The sequence below is a fragment of the Mustela nivalis genome, assembly GCF_964662115.1.
Source record: "Mustela nivalis genome assembly, chromosome: 9".
NCBI classification, from domain to species: Eukaryota; Metazoa; Chordata; class Mammalia; order Carnivora; family Mustelidae; genus Mustela; species Mustela nivalis.
Window position 1 is genome coordinate 108,203,484 of NC_139028.1, and position 15,445 is coordinate 108,218,928.

The following is a 15,445-nucleotide window of genomic DNA, read 5'->3' on the forward strand; positions in this document are numbered from 1 at the left end:
TGAAATACCCATGCCCAGTATTTACCACTAGATTTAGCAGTTATCAAGATTTTGCCATGCTTAATTACCTTTATCTCCCTGTCCCTCTTTTTTTTCCTGAAGTATTTTAGAGAAAATCTCAAACATTATTTCACCCCTAGTTACTGCAGTTGGTAAGACAAGGACACTTTCTTATATAACCCACTTAATAAAACAAAATCAATATTTTCTTTGTATTACTTTTTTTTTTTTTTTGCAGTTAAAAACTTTTTGAGTGCTACTCTAGCTGTATGCTAACAGATTGGATAGCTGCATGATATCTGTTTAAAATTACCTTAATTAAAATTAAAAATTCACAATCCTCAATTACAAACAAGCTGTTTCAAGCACTCAGTAGCCACACATGACTACCCTATTTGACAGTGCAGATATAGAATATTTTCATCACTGCAGAAAGTTCTATTGACCACACTACTCTAGATGTGTTCTGCATCACTCTGAAAATGAACCTGAAAGATAAATATCTGTGTTTTAGGAATGTATACAAGATTGTTCATTTAATATTTGGTTCTCATTTCTTTCAGATGTGTAGACAAAGTAACAACTGACAAAGGTAAGACTTGGTCATTTTTACTCTGTCATATAATAACACTGATTATTTTATGATCGGATAGAAAATAGAATAATCTTCAGCCTGATAATTCAGATCTTCCCATTTTAAAGTGACCTTCATTTAGTAAAATAAAATAATTGGAGTAGTTAGAACCTGTGTAGCTAATAGGTTTGGGCTAGTGAAACATTTGGCATTATTTGGAAACCTAGTGATGGGAAATCAGATTATTTAATGTCACTCTATTATAATTTGTTTTTAGCTGTTTGCATTTGTAATAAAGTAACTAGAAGAAAAATTATACATAACACAGAGTAAAGCTTAGACAAAATCTTGGTACTGGTAGAGACTCGAATTATAAATGCAGTTTGAATAATGCGGAAAGAAAAGTGTTCTAAGATTTCAGCCTGGTGAATGATTAAATGGGATCATTTGGTTGTTTTTCACCAAACCAAATATATATATTAAATGTAGTCTTCTGCTTATCTGGATTATAAAGGAAAACTAATGTCCGAATTTTTCTTTTAAATCACTTCTTCAAAAAGATTTCATTCTGGCTTTGCAGATTGGGGTTATTAAAATTGCCCCTAATATGCTGGACCTCATTCATTATTCATATAAAATATATTTGTATATGTAGTTATTGGCTGTATTTCTTGATGTTAAATTCAAATATACAACATCCTACTTAAAACTTGAGTAGATAAACTCCTAAGCATATTTCATTTTTTATGTCTGACAGAAATCTATTAATAACCGAGGGTTGGCCAGTTTATTGTATATGTGCATGTGTTTATAAATTAAAAAATTAAGATTTTTCCTTCACAAAGAATGCTTTGAGAATATGTAATATATAATACCTATAAGGCAAGTTTAAAACCTGGATTTTATGCTACTTAGAAGAATGATACTGTGGTTAGGAACCAATAACTTGAATTGGTGGCTGCTTTGTAAATAATTAGCTATCAGTGATCAGGTTTCTTTGTCCTCTGAATTTTAGAATCTGAGGCTGGTATTTCATAGTTTACTAGGCAGAAGTATTTGTTCTAGGCAAATTTTTTCTGTGAGAAAACTTTGCCTGACTAATTTGTTTAGCAAATTCTTGGTGGTTTTGGCTGCTGTTGCTTGAAAGATAGGATATGTCTGCCAATAATGGAAGGTCTTGTGTTCCTTATTTAGAGATCATTTTGAAATGTTATGATGTGATGGAAATGTAGAGACAGGTGCAATCAAGTACCACAGCAGTTTCTGTTAAAACAAAGGACAAAACCTCCATACCTGCCTTTATCCAGCTAAAATTACTTTTGTGTCTAAAGAGTATGTATAAAGGAATTATTTGGGTTGCTTTGAGGAGAACTTTGAGGATGTGGTAGAAATTTCAAATTCCTGTTGGAGATAAATTAATTGCTCTTTGTGTAGATTTCTTAAACCAGAAAAGTTGGCTTGTTACGTAGTTGTGCAGCTGTGGCAAGATTAAAACTGCATTCTGGGTAATGTCAGTCTCAACATCAGTCCCGTTCTAATTCACTTGTTAAATGCTCTGGATCTGGAGTTAGACTCAGGGTTTGAATTCAAGTTCTGCCTTTTATTGCAAATAATTCACTACCCGGAATCCAGTGAACATGCAGTAGAAGGTAGCTGTTTGTAAAATCTTGAAAAAGTACTCTGTGGCTCCCATTTTCATCTCTATTGGTTCATCTTCATCTCCCGTCTTCATCTCTTCAGCTCTTATGGTAGCTGTTCAGTATGTATAGGTACCACATACATTGAAACAACTACATCAGGGAATAAAGAAATGGAGGCTGTGATGGTCACATTTCCCTGCGCTCTTTAATATTTAGAATTCACCTCAGCTCTTCCTTTTTCTTGTCACTTCTCAGAAAGTTGTTCTGCTACTCAGGAATAGTTTTCATGTTAAGTCTGCTGAATTTTAGCCGAAGTAACTTGTACTTGTTTCAGAGGTTGAGGTTTTTTTCAAAACTGAATAGGTTTTGATATTTTGTAGAGGTACAGCTAGCTCTCTGTTTTATGGATATTGATAAGGTGTTTTCAGGATTTTTGTTATGTTTTCAGAATTGTTCTTATTTACTTCAAACGACTTGAAATTACATACTTTCCTTCTGTCAAAAATAACAACCTTTGGCATGTTTGAACAGATAGTTTGCACACACAGAAAAAACTCACTATTGTTTTAGAATTATTAAGTTGCAAAATGGCATGTTCATTCTTCACACTGAAATAATAGTGGTCCCTGTTCTTGCTGTATTTATTTAATCCTGATGGGTATATATAAAAACAAGTGGAAATTTGCAAAAATAGTGTTTATTCATCCATATACTCATATAATTTATTAATTCATTGAATAAGTAATTGTTGAACATCCCACTATGTGTCCAGCACCACTGAACTGATTAAAATAATGTGATACAGTGTTTGATGAAGTTAAGATGTCAAGGGAAGACTTCTTTTGAGAAGGCGACATTTGAGCTGAGACCTGAATACAAGATAGCCAGATGAAGAGCATCCCACACAGAAGAAGCAAAAAGGGCAAAACTTGAAACTTGAAAGCTTAGTTTACCACTGCCAGAGGATATTCGTCATCATAGTGGAGCTTCCAGGAGTGTTAGAAATTTTGAGGCATGGAGCCTGACAGGGTTCTTTTAACTTGGTTTTATGTTTTCCTTCTGTTCTCTGGTTTCAACCAGTACTACTTTTATGGTGATGAAGTATAACGATAGTTTGCCTCAGTGTAGTTTATTAGTTACTCTAGTATTACTTTATCCACTAATTTTCTTTCACTTTCAAACCTCCACCTGAAACTGTACAAGATAAATCCTTATTTAAAAAGGGAGACTATAATATCTTAATGTTTATTAGAGTGAGTTTCACATGTTTCGTGGAATAGTGAGTATTAAAGTCAAATGTGGTAGGTGCTTGAGTCGTCAGTGTGCTAGTTTATTTGTTGCAGGACCTCTCAAGAAGAGATTTTGATTGTGAGTGATAAGTAGCATAAATACTGGGACATCTGGGTGGCTCAGTGGTTAAGCGTCTACTTTTGGCTTGGGTCATGATCCGAGGGTCCAGGGATCAAGTCCCCCATAGGGTCCCTTGCTCAGTGGAAGCCTGCTTCTCCCTCTGCCTCTGCTTGCCACTCCCCTGCTTGTGCACACTTGATGTCTCTAACAAATGCATAAATAAAATTATTTTTTTAAAAAGGCAATATAAATTCCACAATATGCAGTAACTACCTAACTTAATTGACTGTAAGATAGCCCCCCCTCTTTTAATGGATAGTTCATAAAATTAGAATTTTTAGAAAATATTTTGAAGTACTGGGTGTTTGAAAATTTGATTGTATTAAACTCTGGGTCTCACCTTTTATTTAAAATCATTTTACTATTTTTAGTTACTCTTGTTATGGATGGGGTAGTAAGATTGCCTTGATGGAGTCAGCAAATAAGTTCATAATAGATCTGGGAATTTACTTAGCTTCTTTAGAGCTTTGACCATTTGGCTTATTTAGTTTATAATCAACATATTTCCTGGAATTACTATTAAAATATTAGCTTGTTTTGATAATTCTTTCCTGGATCACATCCTCAGTTTGTGTTCTCATTGATCTAATTTATAGATAATAGCTCTGTGTTCCTTTTTTTTTTTTAAAGATTTTATTTATTTGAAAGAGAGAGCATGACCAGGGGGAGGGGCAGGAGCAGGGGTAGAATCAAGACTCTCTGCTGAGCAGGGAGCCTGTTAGCCCCAAGACCCTGAGATCATTACCTGAGCCGGAGGCAGACACCCAACCGACTGAGCCACCCAGGCACCTCTCTTCCTTTAAAAAATTGAAATTTATTTACTTTTAGCAATTATAGTTTTTATTTCATCAGAGTATTTAATTTTTCCTATTTTAGAATACCTTGGATTATTTCTTACCCTGTCATTTCCAGTACTCTTAAACAACATTTTTGTTATTCTTAAATAATAGAACAGTCATTCCCACCGGTTTTTTCCACTCCGTTGAGAAAAATCTAATTTATGATTTTTACCATTTAGTTTTTGTACAAAAGGGTGATCTGAGAAGTTACTCAGGACATTGTCTTCACAATTCTTTCTTGAAAGATTTTGAGTCTCCTTGGCGATAACCTGGTTTCCCTAGTTAAACTAAAGTCTTACTGGTTTTGAATAGAAGTGTTCTGGAAGGAGATTCATTAATTAAAATAGGCATATACTTAGTTTCAGTCTTAACTCTCAGTGTACGATCACTTTTAACGGAAGCATTCTTCACAAATTCATACTCTTCTGAAATGGCTTAAATAAAAGTTTAAAAAAGAGGGACGCCTGGGTGGCTCAGTTGGTTAAGCAGCTGCCTTCAGCTCAGGTCATGATCCCAGCGTCCTGGGATCGAGTCCCACATCGGGCTCCTTGCTCCGCAGGGAGCCTGCTTCTCCCTCTGACTCTGCCTTCCACTCTGTCTGCCTGTGCTCGCTCTCGCTCGCTCTCTCTCTGACAAATAAATAAATAAAATCTTTAAAAAAAAAAAAAAAGAGCCTTATTTTCCTTAACTTCTTAATACTGCTGATATTGGAATATTTCAAAATGGACTTTACTAATTATTTATGGGAAACAAATAATAGCTAATTATAGAAATACACCTGATCAGGTTTCAGAAACTGGAGTTTCTGACTCTTAGGATAATGTTCATGTCTCAAATGGCTGACAGTATGTATAGCATTTTGTCTGTCCTGCTTTCTAGGCCTTTTCTTAAGGTAACAGGAACTGTGTTATATCTCTCAGTATGAGAATGATCTACTCAGACATCTCATTCCTTGTTGGGAATGCCCCATGTCCTTCAAACCATTTTTAGTTCAAATATCTTGGCTTCCTGTGGTTCTTCCACTCCATTCTAGTTTTCTAGAAGTACAGACATACCTCACATACATGTGGATTGTGATATGGGCTTAGAAAGTACATGCGCTTATCAGCTCACTTCAGTTTCGGATATTTTATGATTCAGGTAAATGAGTCTTTCTGTCCCTTACATAGAAAGAATTCTGTAACAGTTCACCTATTTTGATTCCACTTATATAGAAACCATCTCAGACAACCATTGTAAGTTTATTTTGTAATATATAGTAATTATTTTATACTGAGATCCAATTCCTGCCATAACCACTTGAGAAGTGCAGCAGAACGCCCTGGTGGAAGTAAACTGAAGCAGGAGTGAACAAGAACCTCTGACAAAAAGGAATTAGCTCTGCTGTCATGCCCCTTGACCTTTTAAGTCCAAGAAGGATCAAGCTTCTCTGAATTAAAACTAGCCAGATTGATCTAACTACATCAAGGCAAAGGCAAAGACCCCTTTAGATTCAGTACAAGTAATTGTCTTAGAGGTAACTGGTTGTATCTTCTGCCTGTACATGATCTGCTTTGATCCCAGTTAAGCTCCCAGCTTGTATCCTAGCTTCTTATTGGCTGATTCTGCTTGTGACTTGTCTCTTTTAAAATTTCTAAACCCTATTTTCTTTACTGTGTCTCTCCCTAAATTTTGTCAGGTATCTGTTGATTTATAACAACTGTCCAAAAACTCAGTGGTTTAAAATACAAAAATTTGTTATTTCTCAGTTGGGCTCTTCCCTCTTCTCATTGGTCTTTCAGTGTAGACATTTTCATGTCATGGTAGTCTCAAAGCAGTGTTCCAAAAAGGTTGAAGGCAAAAGCTGCAAGGTGTTTTGATGCCGCCTCACATGATACAAGATGAACATACCAAAAAATCAGTTGTATTTCTACATATTAGTAACAAATATATTTCAAACAAAATATATTTCAACAAAACATTGAAATTATAAAATAAACAAATTATACCATTTAAGTAGTATCAAAAAATATGAATTGCTTAGGGATAAATCTCACAAGACCTGAAAGTACAAAACACTGTTGAGTGACATTGAAGACTTAAGTGAATGGAACAAATGATGTACCATCATGGGTTTGAGGGCTCGATATTGTAAAGATGTCATTTCTCCCCATTTTGATCTATCTACACATGAAATCTAATCCAGATCAAAATTCCAGTACATGTGTTTGGTTTGTTTGTTTTTGGAGAGTTTTGCCCTTGCAAACTTCTTGAAGGAGTTGACAAACTGCACTTTGAAAGCCTTAAGCTTGCACTGGTCAGGAACCCCACCATGTTTTTAAGAGTGGGGTTGATTGTTTAAGGAAAGAGGAAGGGATAAAACAGATACTTGGTGGGTACCCAACCCCGGCTACTATTACATGCATATCCTATAATTTGTTTAACCCTTACTTGATTAAAGGTCACTTTAATCACTTTAACACTTCTCGGTGTTTTTTCTAGGATTACAGGTGATATTTTTGAAAGTCTTTTAAGATAACATGATTCGTATGCAGAAGTATACTTGTCATAAATCTACAGCTTTGCAAATAGTCACAAGGCAAGCTCAGTTATGTAATCATTAGCCAGCTCAAGAAATAGAACCTGATCGACCACCCCCAAGTATAACCAGCATTCTGACTTTGAACAGCACAAATCTCTTTTGCCTTTTTTTGGATCCTACATATATAGAAAAGTAGAGTATGTACTCTTAGGAAGGCCTTCTTTGCTCAGCATTATGTGAGGTTTCTGTAGGTTGTGTTTTTAGAGATTGTTCATTTTCATTGTTGTAGGCCAGTGTGGAATAAAATGATTTATTCATTTTACTGTTGGTTAGTATTTGGGTAGCTTTTAGTTATTGGCCTTTATGACTAGTGATGTGTTGCATATGTTATTAATATTTTATTGAGACATAATTTTCATATCATGAAATACACCCATTTCAAGTGTGTAATGCTGTCCATATAGGTTTTCCTTCTCTGGGCATTTTATAAACGGACTTGTACATAGAGTATGTGTTTTTTTGTTTTTTGTGTCTGGCTTTCACTTTGCATAATTTTGAGGTTAATTTATGTTGTGGCACGTATCAATATTTCATTCCTTTGTGTGGTATTTCTGTGTATGGAAATACTCCATTTGATTTGTCCCTCAGTTAATCTACTTTTTAGCCATCATGAATAATGATAGTGTGAATATTCATGAGCAAGCTTTTGTGAGAATGGATGTTTTTATTTCTTTCGGGTAGATATCTGTGAGGGAAATTTCTAGATTGTATATGGTAAATGTATGCTAAAGAGACTGGCAAAGAGTTTTGCATAGTGGCTGTGACATTTGTGTTCCCTAGTGATCGATGAGGATTTCTGTTTCTCCACAATCTCAACAATGTTGTTACTGTCATTCCACTATCCTGTCAAGCCAGCCACTTTAGGATGGTGGGGCACATGGTAAGACCAGTGAATTCCATGAGCATGGGTCCATTGCTGCATTTCATTTGCTGAGAAGTGAGTTCCTTGTTCAGAAGAAATGCTGTGTGGAAAACCATGACTGGGATAAGGCATTCTGTAAGTCCATAAATGGTATTTTTTACAGAAGCACTGTATGCAGGGAAGGCAAATCCATATCCAGGGTGTTGATTTATTGCCACTTCCATAGTGGAATGGAACCTGCCATTAGGGAGCTGGCTGATGATACTGGGGGAGGGTACTATAGCAGGGACTTCTTGCTGGTCTCTGCTGTTAGCAGATGGCACTCCGTAGTGCCTGTACCCACATCGTCCTTGGTGAGAGTCTGGTTTGGTTTCCAGCAGTCTCAGGTCTACAGCTGTAGGAAGAAGGGATTTCTTTCAGGACAGGTATGGAAACGTTCAGGTCATTTATGTGATGCTTCAGCTTGGAATTGAGTCCCTCAGCACATGCCTGTGTTTCTCAATTTTGTCCAGTGCATTTAGAAGCAGCCAGCCAATTTCATCTTAATCAGCTTGAAATATTCTAAAGTAGCAAATACATGATAACCAGAACTTTGTCTCTTATTTAGTAAGTATTTGATCAGGAGTACGCATTGGTGATTTTTTTTTTTACCTATTTTTATTGCTATATCATGCAGTTGACATTCAGTGTTCTCTTTAGTACTGAAAAATAGAGTCATTAGTGCCTTTAAATCTAATCAAAGAAACAATTTCAGAAATCCCAGAACCAGTTCAGAAAACATCCTCGAGATTCTCTTCTAATAGGAAATTTATAGCAATACAGACCTGCCCCAAGAAGCAAAAAAAAAATCTCAAATAAACAACTCAACCTTACACCTAAAGAATTAGAAAAAGAACAAGCAAAACCCAAACCCAGCAGTAGGAAGGAAAAAATAAAGAGCAGAGTAGACATAGACAAAAATAGAAACTAGGAGCTTGTTCTTTGAAAAGTCAACAAAATTAGGGGCATCTGGGTGGCTCAATTGGCTAAGCATCTGACTCATGATTTTGGCTCAGGTCATGATCTTAGGGTTGTAAGATCAAGTCCTGCATTTGGCTTCCAGTTCAGCAATCAGCAGAATGTCTGCTAGTGATTCTCTCCTTCTGCCCCTTCCCCTGCTCATACATGTGTGCACACATGTTGTCTCTAAAATAATAAAAAATAAAAATAAATCAACAAAATTGGTAAACTTTTATCCAGACTCATTTAAAAAGGAGAGTGAGGACTCAAAATTAGAAATGAAAGAGGAGAAACAAAACCGACACCACAGAAATACAAAGGACTGGGGCACCTGGGTGGCTCAGTCTGTCTAACTTGTCTGTTTAACTTGTCTGTCAGTCTGTTTAACTTGATTTTAGTTCAGATCTGTTCTCAGGGTCATTGGTTCAGGCCCCACATTGGGCTCTACATTGGATAGAGCCTACTTAAAAAGAAATACAAAAGATTTATAAGAGAATATTATGAAAAATTAAATGCCAAAAAATTGGACAGCCTATAAGAAATGAATAAATTCCTAGAAACATACAACCTCCCAAAACTGAATCAAGAAAAAATAGAACATTTGAACAGACTGATTACCAGCAATGGAATTGAATCAGTAATCAACAAACTCCCAACAAGCAAAAGTCCAGAACCAGAGGGCCTCACAGGTGAATTCTACTGAACATTTAAGGAACAGTTAATACCTATTCTTCTTCAACTATTCCAAAAACTGGAAGAGGAGGGGAAGCTTCCAAATTCATTCTCTGAGGCCAGCAATACCTTGATACCAATACCAGATAAAGACACTACCAAAAAAAGAGAACTACAGGCCAATATATCTGGTGAACATAGATGCAAAATTCCTCGACAAAATACTAGAAAACTGAATCCATCAGTACATTTAAAAAATATTCACCACAATGAAGTAGGATTTTTTCCCCCTTGCACACAAAGCTGGCACAGTATTGCAAATGATCTATCACATCAGTAAGGGAAGGGATAAAAACATGATCATATCAAGAGGTGCAGGAAAAGCATGTGACAAAGTACAATATTCATGAGAAAAAACCTCAACAAAGAAAGTTTAGGGGGAACAAACCAACAGAATAAAGATCATATATGAACCCCCCCCCCCAATTAACATATTCATTTGTGAAAAACTGAGCACTTTTAAGATCAGGAACAAGACAATCATGTCTACTCTTAACACTTTTGTTTAACATAGTACTGGAAGTCCTAACCACAGCACTCAGAGAAGAAAAAGAAATAAAAGATACCCAAATTTGTAAGGAAAAAGTGAAACTGTCACTATGTGCAGATACTAAAAGCCCTAAAGACTGCACCAAAAAGCTGTTAGAACTGATAAATGAATTCAGTAAGGTCCTGTGAAAATCAGCATAGAGAAATCCATTGGATTTCTAGACACTAATAATAAAGTAGCAGAAAGAGAAATTAAGAAAATAGTCCCATTTACTAGTTGCACCAAAAATAATGAAATACCAGGAGTAAACTTTACCAGGTTTACTCCTTGACTTGACTATACTCTGAAAACTATTAACACATTGATGAAATAAATTGAAATGACACAAATAAGTGGAAAGATATTTCATGCTGATGGATTGGGAGAACAAATACTGTTAAAATGTCTCATACAGCCAAAATCAGTCTACAGATTTAATGTAGTCCCTATCAGAACACCAACAGCATTTATTTTATTTATTTTTTACAAAACTAGAACAAATAATCCCAAAATGTGTGGGGAGCCACAAAAGACCCTGAGTAGCTAAAGCAGTCTTGGTAAAACAATCCCTGATTTCAAGCTATACTACAAAGCTATAATAAAGCAGTATGGTACTGGCACAAAATAGACACATATATCAGTGAATAGAATGGAGAGCCCAGAAATAGATCCATGATTTTCTGGCCAATTTGTCTTTGATAAAGGAGGCAAGAATATATAATGGGAAAAAGACAGTCCCTTTAATAAATGATGTTGGGAAAACTGGGATAGCTACATGCAAAAGAATGAAACTGGACCATTTTATTATGCCATATACAAAAATAAACTTGAACTAAAGACCTAAATGTGAGACCTGAAACCATAAAAATTTTAGAAAAGAACATAGGCATCAATTTTTCTGATATTGGCCATAGCAACTTTTTTTTTTGTCTCCTAAGGGGAAACAAAAGCAAAAATAAACTCTTGGGACTATATCAAAATAAATGCTTCTATGCAGCAAAGAAAACAATCAACAAATAGTCTACTGAATGGGAAAAGATACTTGCAAATAACATACTCAGTAAAGTTTTAGTATCCAAAATATATAAAAAACTATAACCCAACATCAAAAAAATCCAGTTTACAAAAATGGGCAGAAAACATGAGTAGACATTTCTCCAAAGAAGACCTCCAGATGACTAACAGACACATGAAAAGATGCTCAACATCACTCGTCAGGAAAATGCAAGTCAAACCACAGTGAGGGAAAAAAAGGCAAGAGATACTCCCTCACACCTGTCAGAATGGCTAAAATCCAAAAACACAAGAAACAAGTGTTGGTGAGGATGTGGAGAAAAAACACTCTTGTAGTGTTGGCAAGAGTGCAAACTGTGCAGCAACTATGGAAGACAGTATGGAGAGTGCTCAGAAAATTAAAAACACTACTGTATGATACAGTTAATTCCAGTACTGGGTATTTACCCAATGAATACGGAAACACTAATTCAAAAAGATACATGTATCCCTGTGTTCATTGCAGCAATATTTACAAATTATGGAAGCAACTCAGGTGTCCATCGATAGATGAATGGGTAAATAAGAAATGGCTATATATACATATATAATGGGATATTACTGAGCCATTAAAAAAGAGTGAAGTTTTGCCATTTGCAACAACATGGATGGATCTAGAGGGTGTAATCCTAAGTGAAATAAATGAAAGATAGCTATCCTAGGATTTTATTATATGTAGAGTTTAAGAAATGAACAAAGAAAAAAAAAAAACCCAGATTCTTAAAAAGAAAAAACTGATCGTTACCAGAGATGAGGTGGGTCCCTGGGGATGGGTGAAATGAGCGAAGGTGGGATTAAGATACACTTACTATGATGAGCACTGAGTAATGTATAGAATTGCTGCTATATTATATACCTGAAACTAATATCACTCTGTATCTTAATTATACTAGATTTAAAATTTTAGAAATGTTTATGAAATTTGAAAAAAGGATTGTCTTCCCATAGAAGCACTTTCAGTACCAGAGTATTAGTATTAGTTGGGGCCCTTGATTGAAGCAGAACTAATAGGAGGAATACAGAGAAAGGTTTATTTTTTAAGGAATTAGCTTATGTGATTGTGGCAGCAATCAAAATCCACAGGGCAGATCAGCAGACCGGAAATTCAGAAAAGAGGTGGTCTTGTAATCTTAAAACTAAACTTCATGAAATCTTTGCTCCTAGGCCTTCAACTGATTGGATAAGGCCCACCCACATTATAGAGGGTAGTTACTCCGAGTCTACTGATTTAAATGTTAATCTTATCTTTAAAAAGGACTTGCACAGCAACATTTAGACTGCTGTTTGACCAAACAACTAGGTGGGGTTGGAGAGGAGGTGGTTTGCCACATAGCAGTCAAGCAATTCCCAGACACCAGCAGGATATCCAAGAATTCAACTAAATTCTGTCACTGTGAGCACCTGGGTGGCTCAGTTGTTTAAGTACTGCCTTTGGCTCAGGTCATGATTCTGGAGTCCTAAGATCAAGTCTCACATCGGACTCCCTGCTTGGGAGTCTGCTTCTGCCACTGCCCTGTCTCCTCTCGCCCTCTCTCTCAAATAATAAAATCTTAAAAAAAAAAAAAAAATCACTGCGTGTAAGGAAATAGCCTCAGATTCCATAGATTAAGGGCTGTCTTACAAGACTCCTCCCCCACTCCCCATTCAGATACCGGTAGGAGGTCCAGGTTGTTACCTGTTCTGAACAACTGGCTATAAATCACAAATTCCTATGACCCCCTCCTTGTGTTCAGTTAATTTGCTAGAGCTACTCACAGAACTCAGAAACATTTTACTTACTGAGTAGCTGGTTTATTATAAAAGGATATAACTAATTTAGGAATAGCCAGTTGAAAGAGATGTATAGAGCAAGGTATGGGGGAAAAGGGCAAGAAGCTTCAGTAACTGAACTAACATGAGTTGGATACTTGATAAGTCACAGATAGAAGCTACACCAGGTAAGTTGTTACCGAAAGGAAACTTTATTTGCAACAAATAAAGTGATCTCGGAGAATGACTTCCAAAGCTGTGATGCTCCTAGTAAGGATGAATGAGTTCCTTTTATTTAGGGTTAGGATGAATATTTAGATAGAGAAAGTTTATCATATGTAGAGGCTGGTGAAGGCCATATATGTACCTTAAGGAAACATGTTTATACGTATATGTTACAGAAATGAGACTTGTGCTCCTTGCGCAGAGATTTTAGTATTATAATGAGGTAACAGTTGTTGGTCATTTTAGAGGTTACTCCATGGTCCATCTAGGCAGGCGCAAGTCAGGAGTTACACTCAAACTGGTTTGGGTGGTCTGGGTGGTCTCGACTGGCTTGAGGTCTTGTCTGGACAGTCACTATTGCTTGAGGGGTGGTTTCGGTTTCCACTTGCTTGAGTTAAGAGATAAGCTAGAAAGAAGAGCTTAAGTCAAAAATGTGAGACAAAGGTCAGTGCGTACAAGCAGGTGGGCAGTAAAGGTCAGGTCTTGGGGTCTAACTGGTGTTATTTCCCTCCTCAGTCAAAGCATGCCATTCTCCCCAAATCTCCATGGGTTTACCAACCTGGAAGCTCTTTGAACCCTGTCTTGGGTTTTTATAGAGGCTTCATTGTGGTCCTGTCTAAGTCATTGGCTGTTGGTGTTCCAGTCAAGCCCTTGTCTCTCTAGAAGTACTGAGGAGGTTGGGGGAGGGAAATAAAAAGTTCAACCTTCTGGCAACCTACCTTCCTTAGGTGGGGTGGGAAAGTCACATTATTAACATGACAAGAAACACTTCTGTCACTCTTAACAGGAAATCGCAAGGGTTTGGATGAAGACCTAATATATATTTTTCTTACAGATCACAACATCACACTAGCCAAGTTGACACACAACACATAAATGACACACAACACATAAATTAAAATTCATGTCTTAAGTTTATAGCAGATTTTGTTATTTGTTAACTGTCACTTTTGCGTTCTCTATTTAATTTGATCTTTTATCCCATTTCTTAACCCTTTCTGCTCTGGTCGTTTTCTCTGCTTAACACCTTTTCTTCGAGGTTTTAATTCTTGCTGTCATGTTTTTAATTTCCCAGAGCTTTTTTTTTGAGTGTATTACTTTTGTTTGTTTGGTTGGTTTTTTAAAGATGTATTTATTTTAGAGAGCAAGTGTGAATTAGGGGAGATGTAGAAGAAGAGAGGTAGGATCTAAAGCAGATTCCCTGCTGAGGCCCAGGTCAGGCTGGATCTCATGACCCTGAGATCACCATCCAAGGCATAGTCAAGAGTCGGCTGTTTAACTAACTGAACCACCCAGGTGCCCATATTCTTTAACTATAAACTTACCTCCCATCCTAGGACATATTAATGTATATACATACTTTTTTTTCCTTCTGTTCCCTGAATTGCCCATTTCTTTCAGGTGGTTTTTCCCATTTGTTTCTTTCTTTCTTTCTTTCTTTCTTTATTTTTTTAAGATTTTATTTATTTATTTGACAGAGAGAGAGATCACAAATAGGCAGAGAGACAGACAGAGAGAGAGATGAGGAGAAGCAGGCTCCCTGCTGAGCAGAGAGCCCAATGCGGGACTCGATCCCAGGCCCCTGGGATCATGACCTGAGCCGAAAGCAGAGGCTTAACCCACTGAGCCACCCAGGTGCCCATATTCTTTAACTATAAACTTACCTCCCATCCTAGGACATATTAATGTATATACATACTTTTTTTCCTTCTGTTCCCTGAATTGCCCATTTCTTTCAGGTGGTTTTTCCCATTTGTTTCTTTAGCCTCTCAGAAATTTTCATCAAGTTTTGGGTGTTTCCTGACTTCTGATTTTTAGAGTAAAGTACTAAAGTGCTGATTGGGAGGGCTGTATGCATAGATTAGACTTCTGTCCACTATAAAGGGGTGATGTGGGCCTGGTCTTTCCATAGGCCATTTCTGTTTCTTCAGAGAGAAATTCTGATACCTATGGTTACATGAGGTAGGTGGGAGATCAGGGAGGAGGGTCCTTAGCATTTATTATTTTTGCTTCCATTTAATTACCCCTATTCTCTGATAATACTTCACCTCTACTCTTACCTGAAACTTGATGCCAGAACACGTCTGGTTCAACCTTTCCTAAATCATAAGCCTCTGCTCAAAAGGAGGGATAGTTGCAGGCAGCTTGGGATGGAAGGGTCTGGGTGTTCAAATTCAAACTACTTTTCAAACCTTCCACCTGCTCTTTTCTTTTTTCAGTCTTAACTCTGCACCCTCTTTCAGAGGCACCTT

At 36.6% G+C, this 15,445-nt stretch overlaps 1 protein-coding gene across 3 annotated transcripts in view; it reads left to right on the top strand.

Moving 5' to 3' along the window:
• The window catches only part of ZFP91 (ZFP91 zinc finger protein, atypical E3 ubiquitin ligase), a 49,995-nt gene that overhangs the window by 5,512 nt on the left and 29,038 nt on the right, over positions 1–15,445 (top strand). For all 3 annotated transcript variants that reach the window (XM_082747633.1, XM_082747634.1, XM_082747632.1), the window contains exon 2: positions 564–592. In XM_082747633.1, coding sequence (XP_082603759.1) covers positions 564–592 — 29 coding nt within the window. The remainder of the gene's footprint in view (positions 1–563; positions 593–15,445) is intronic.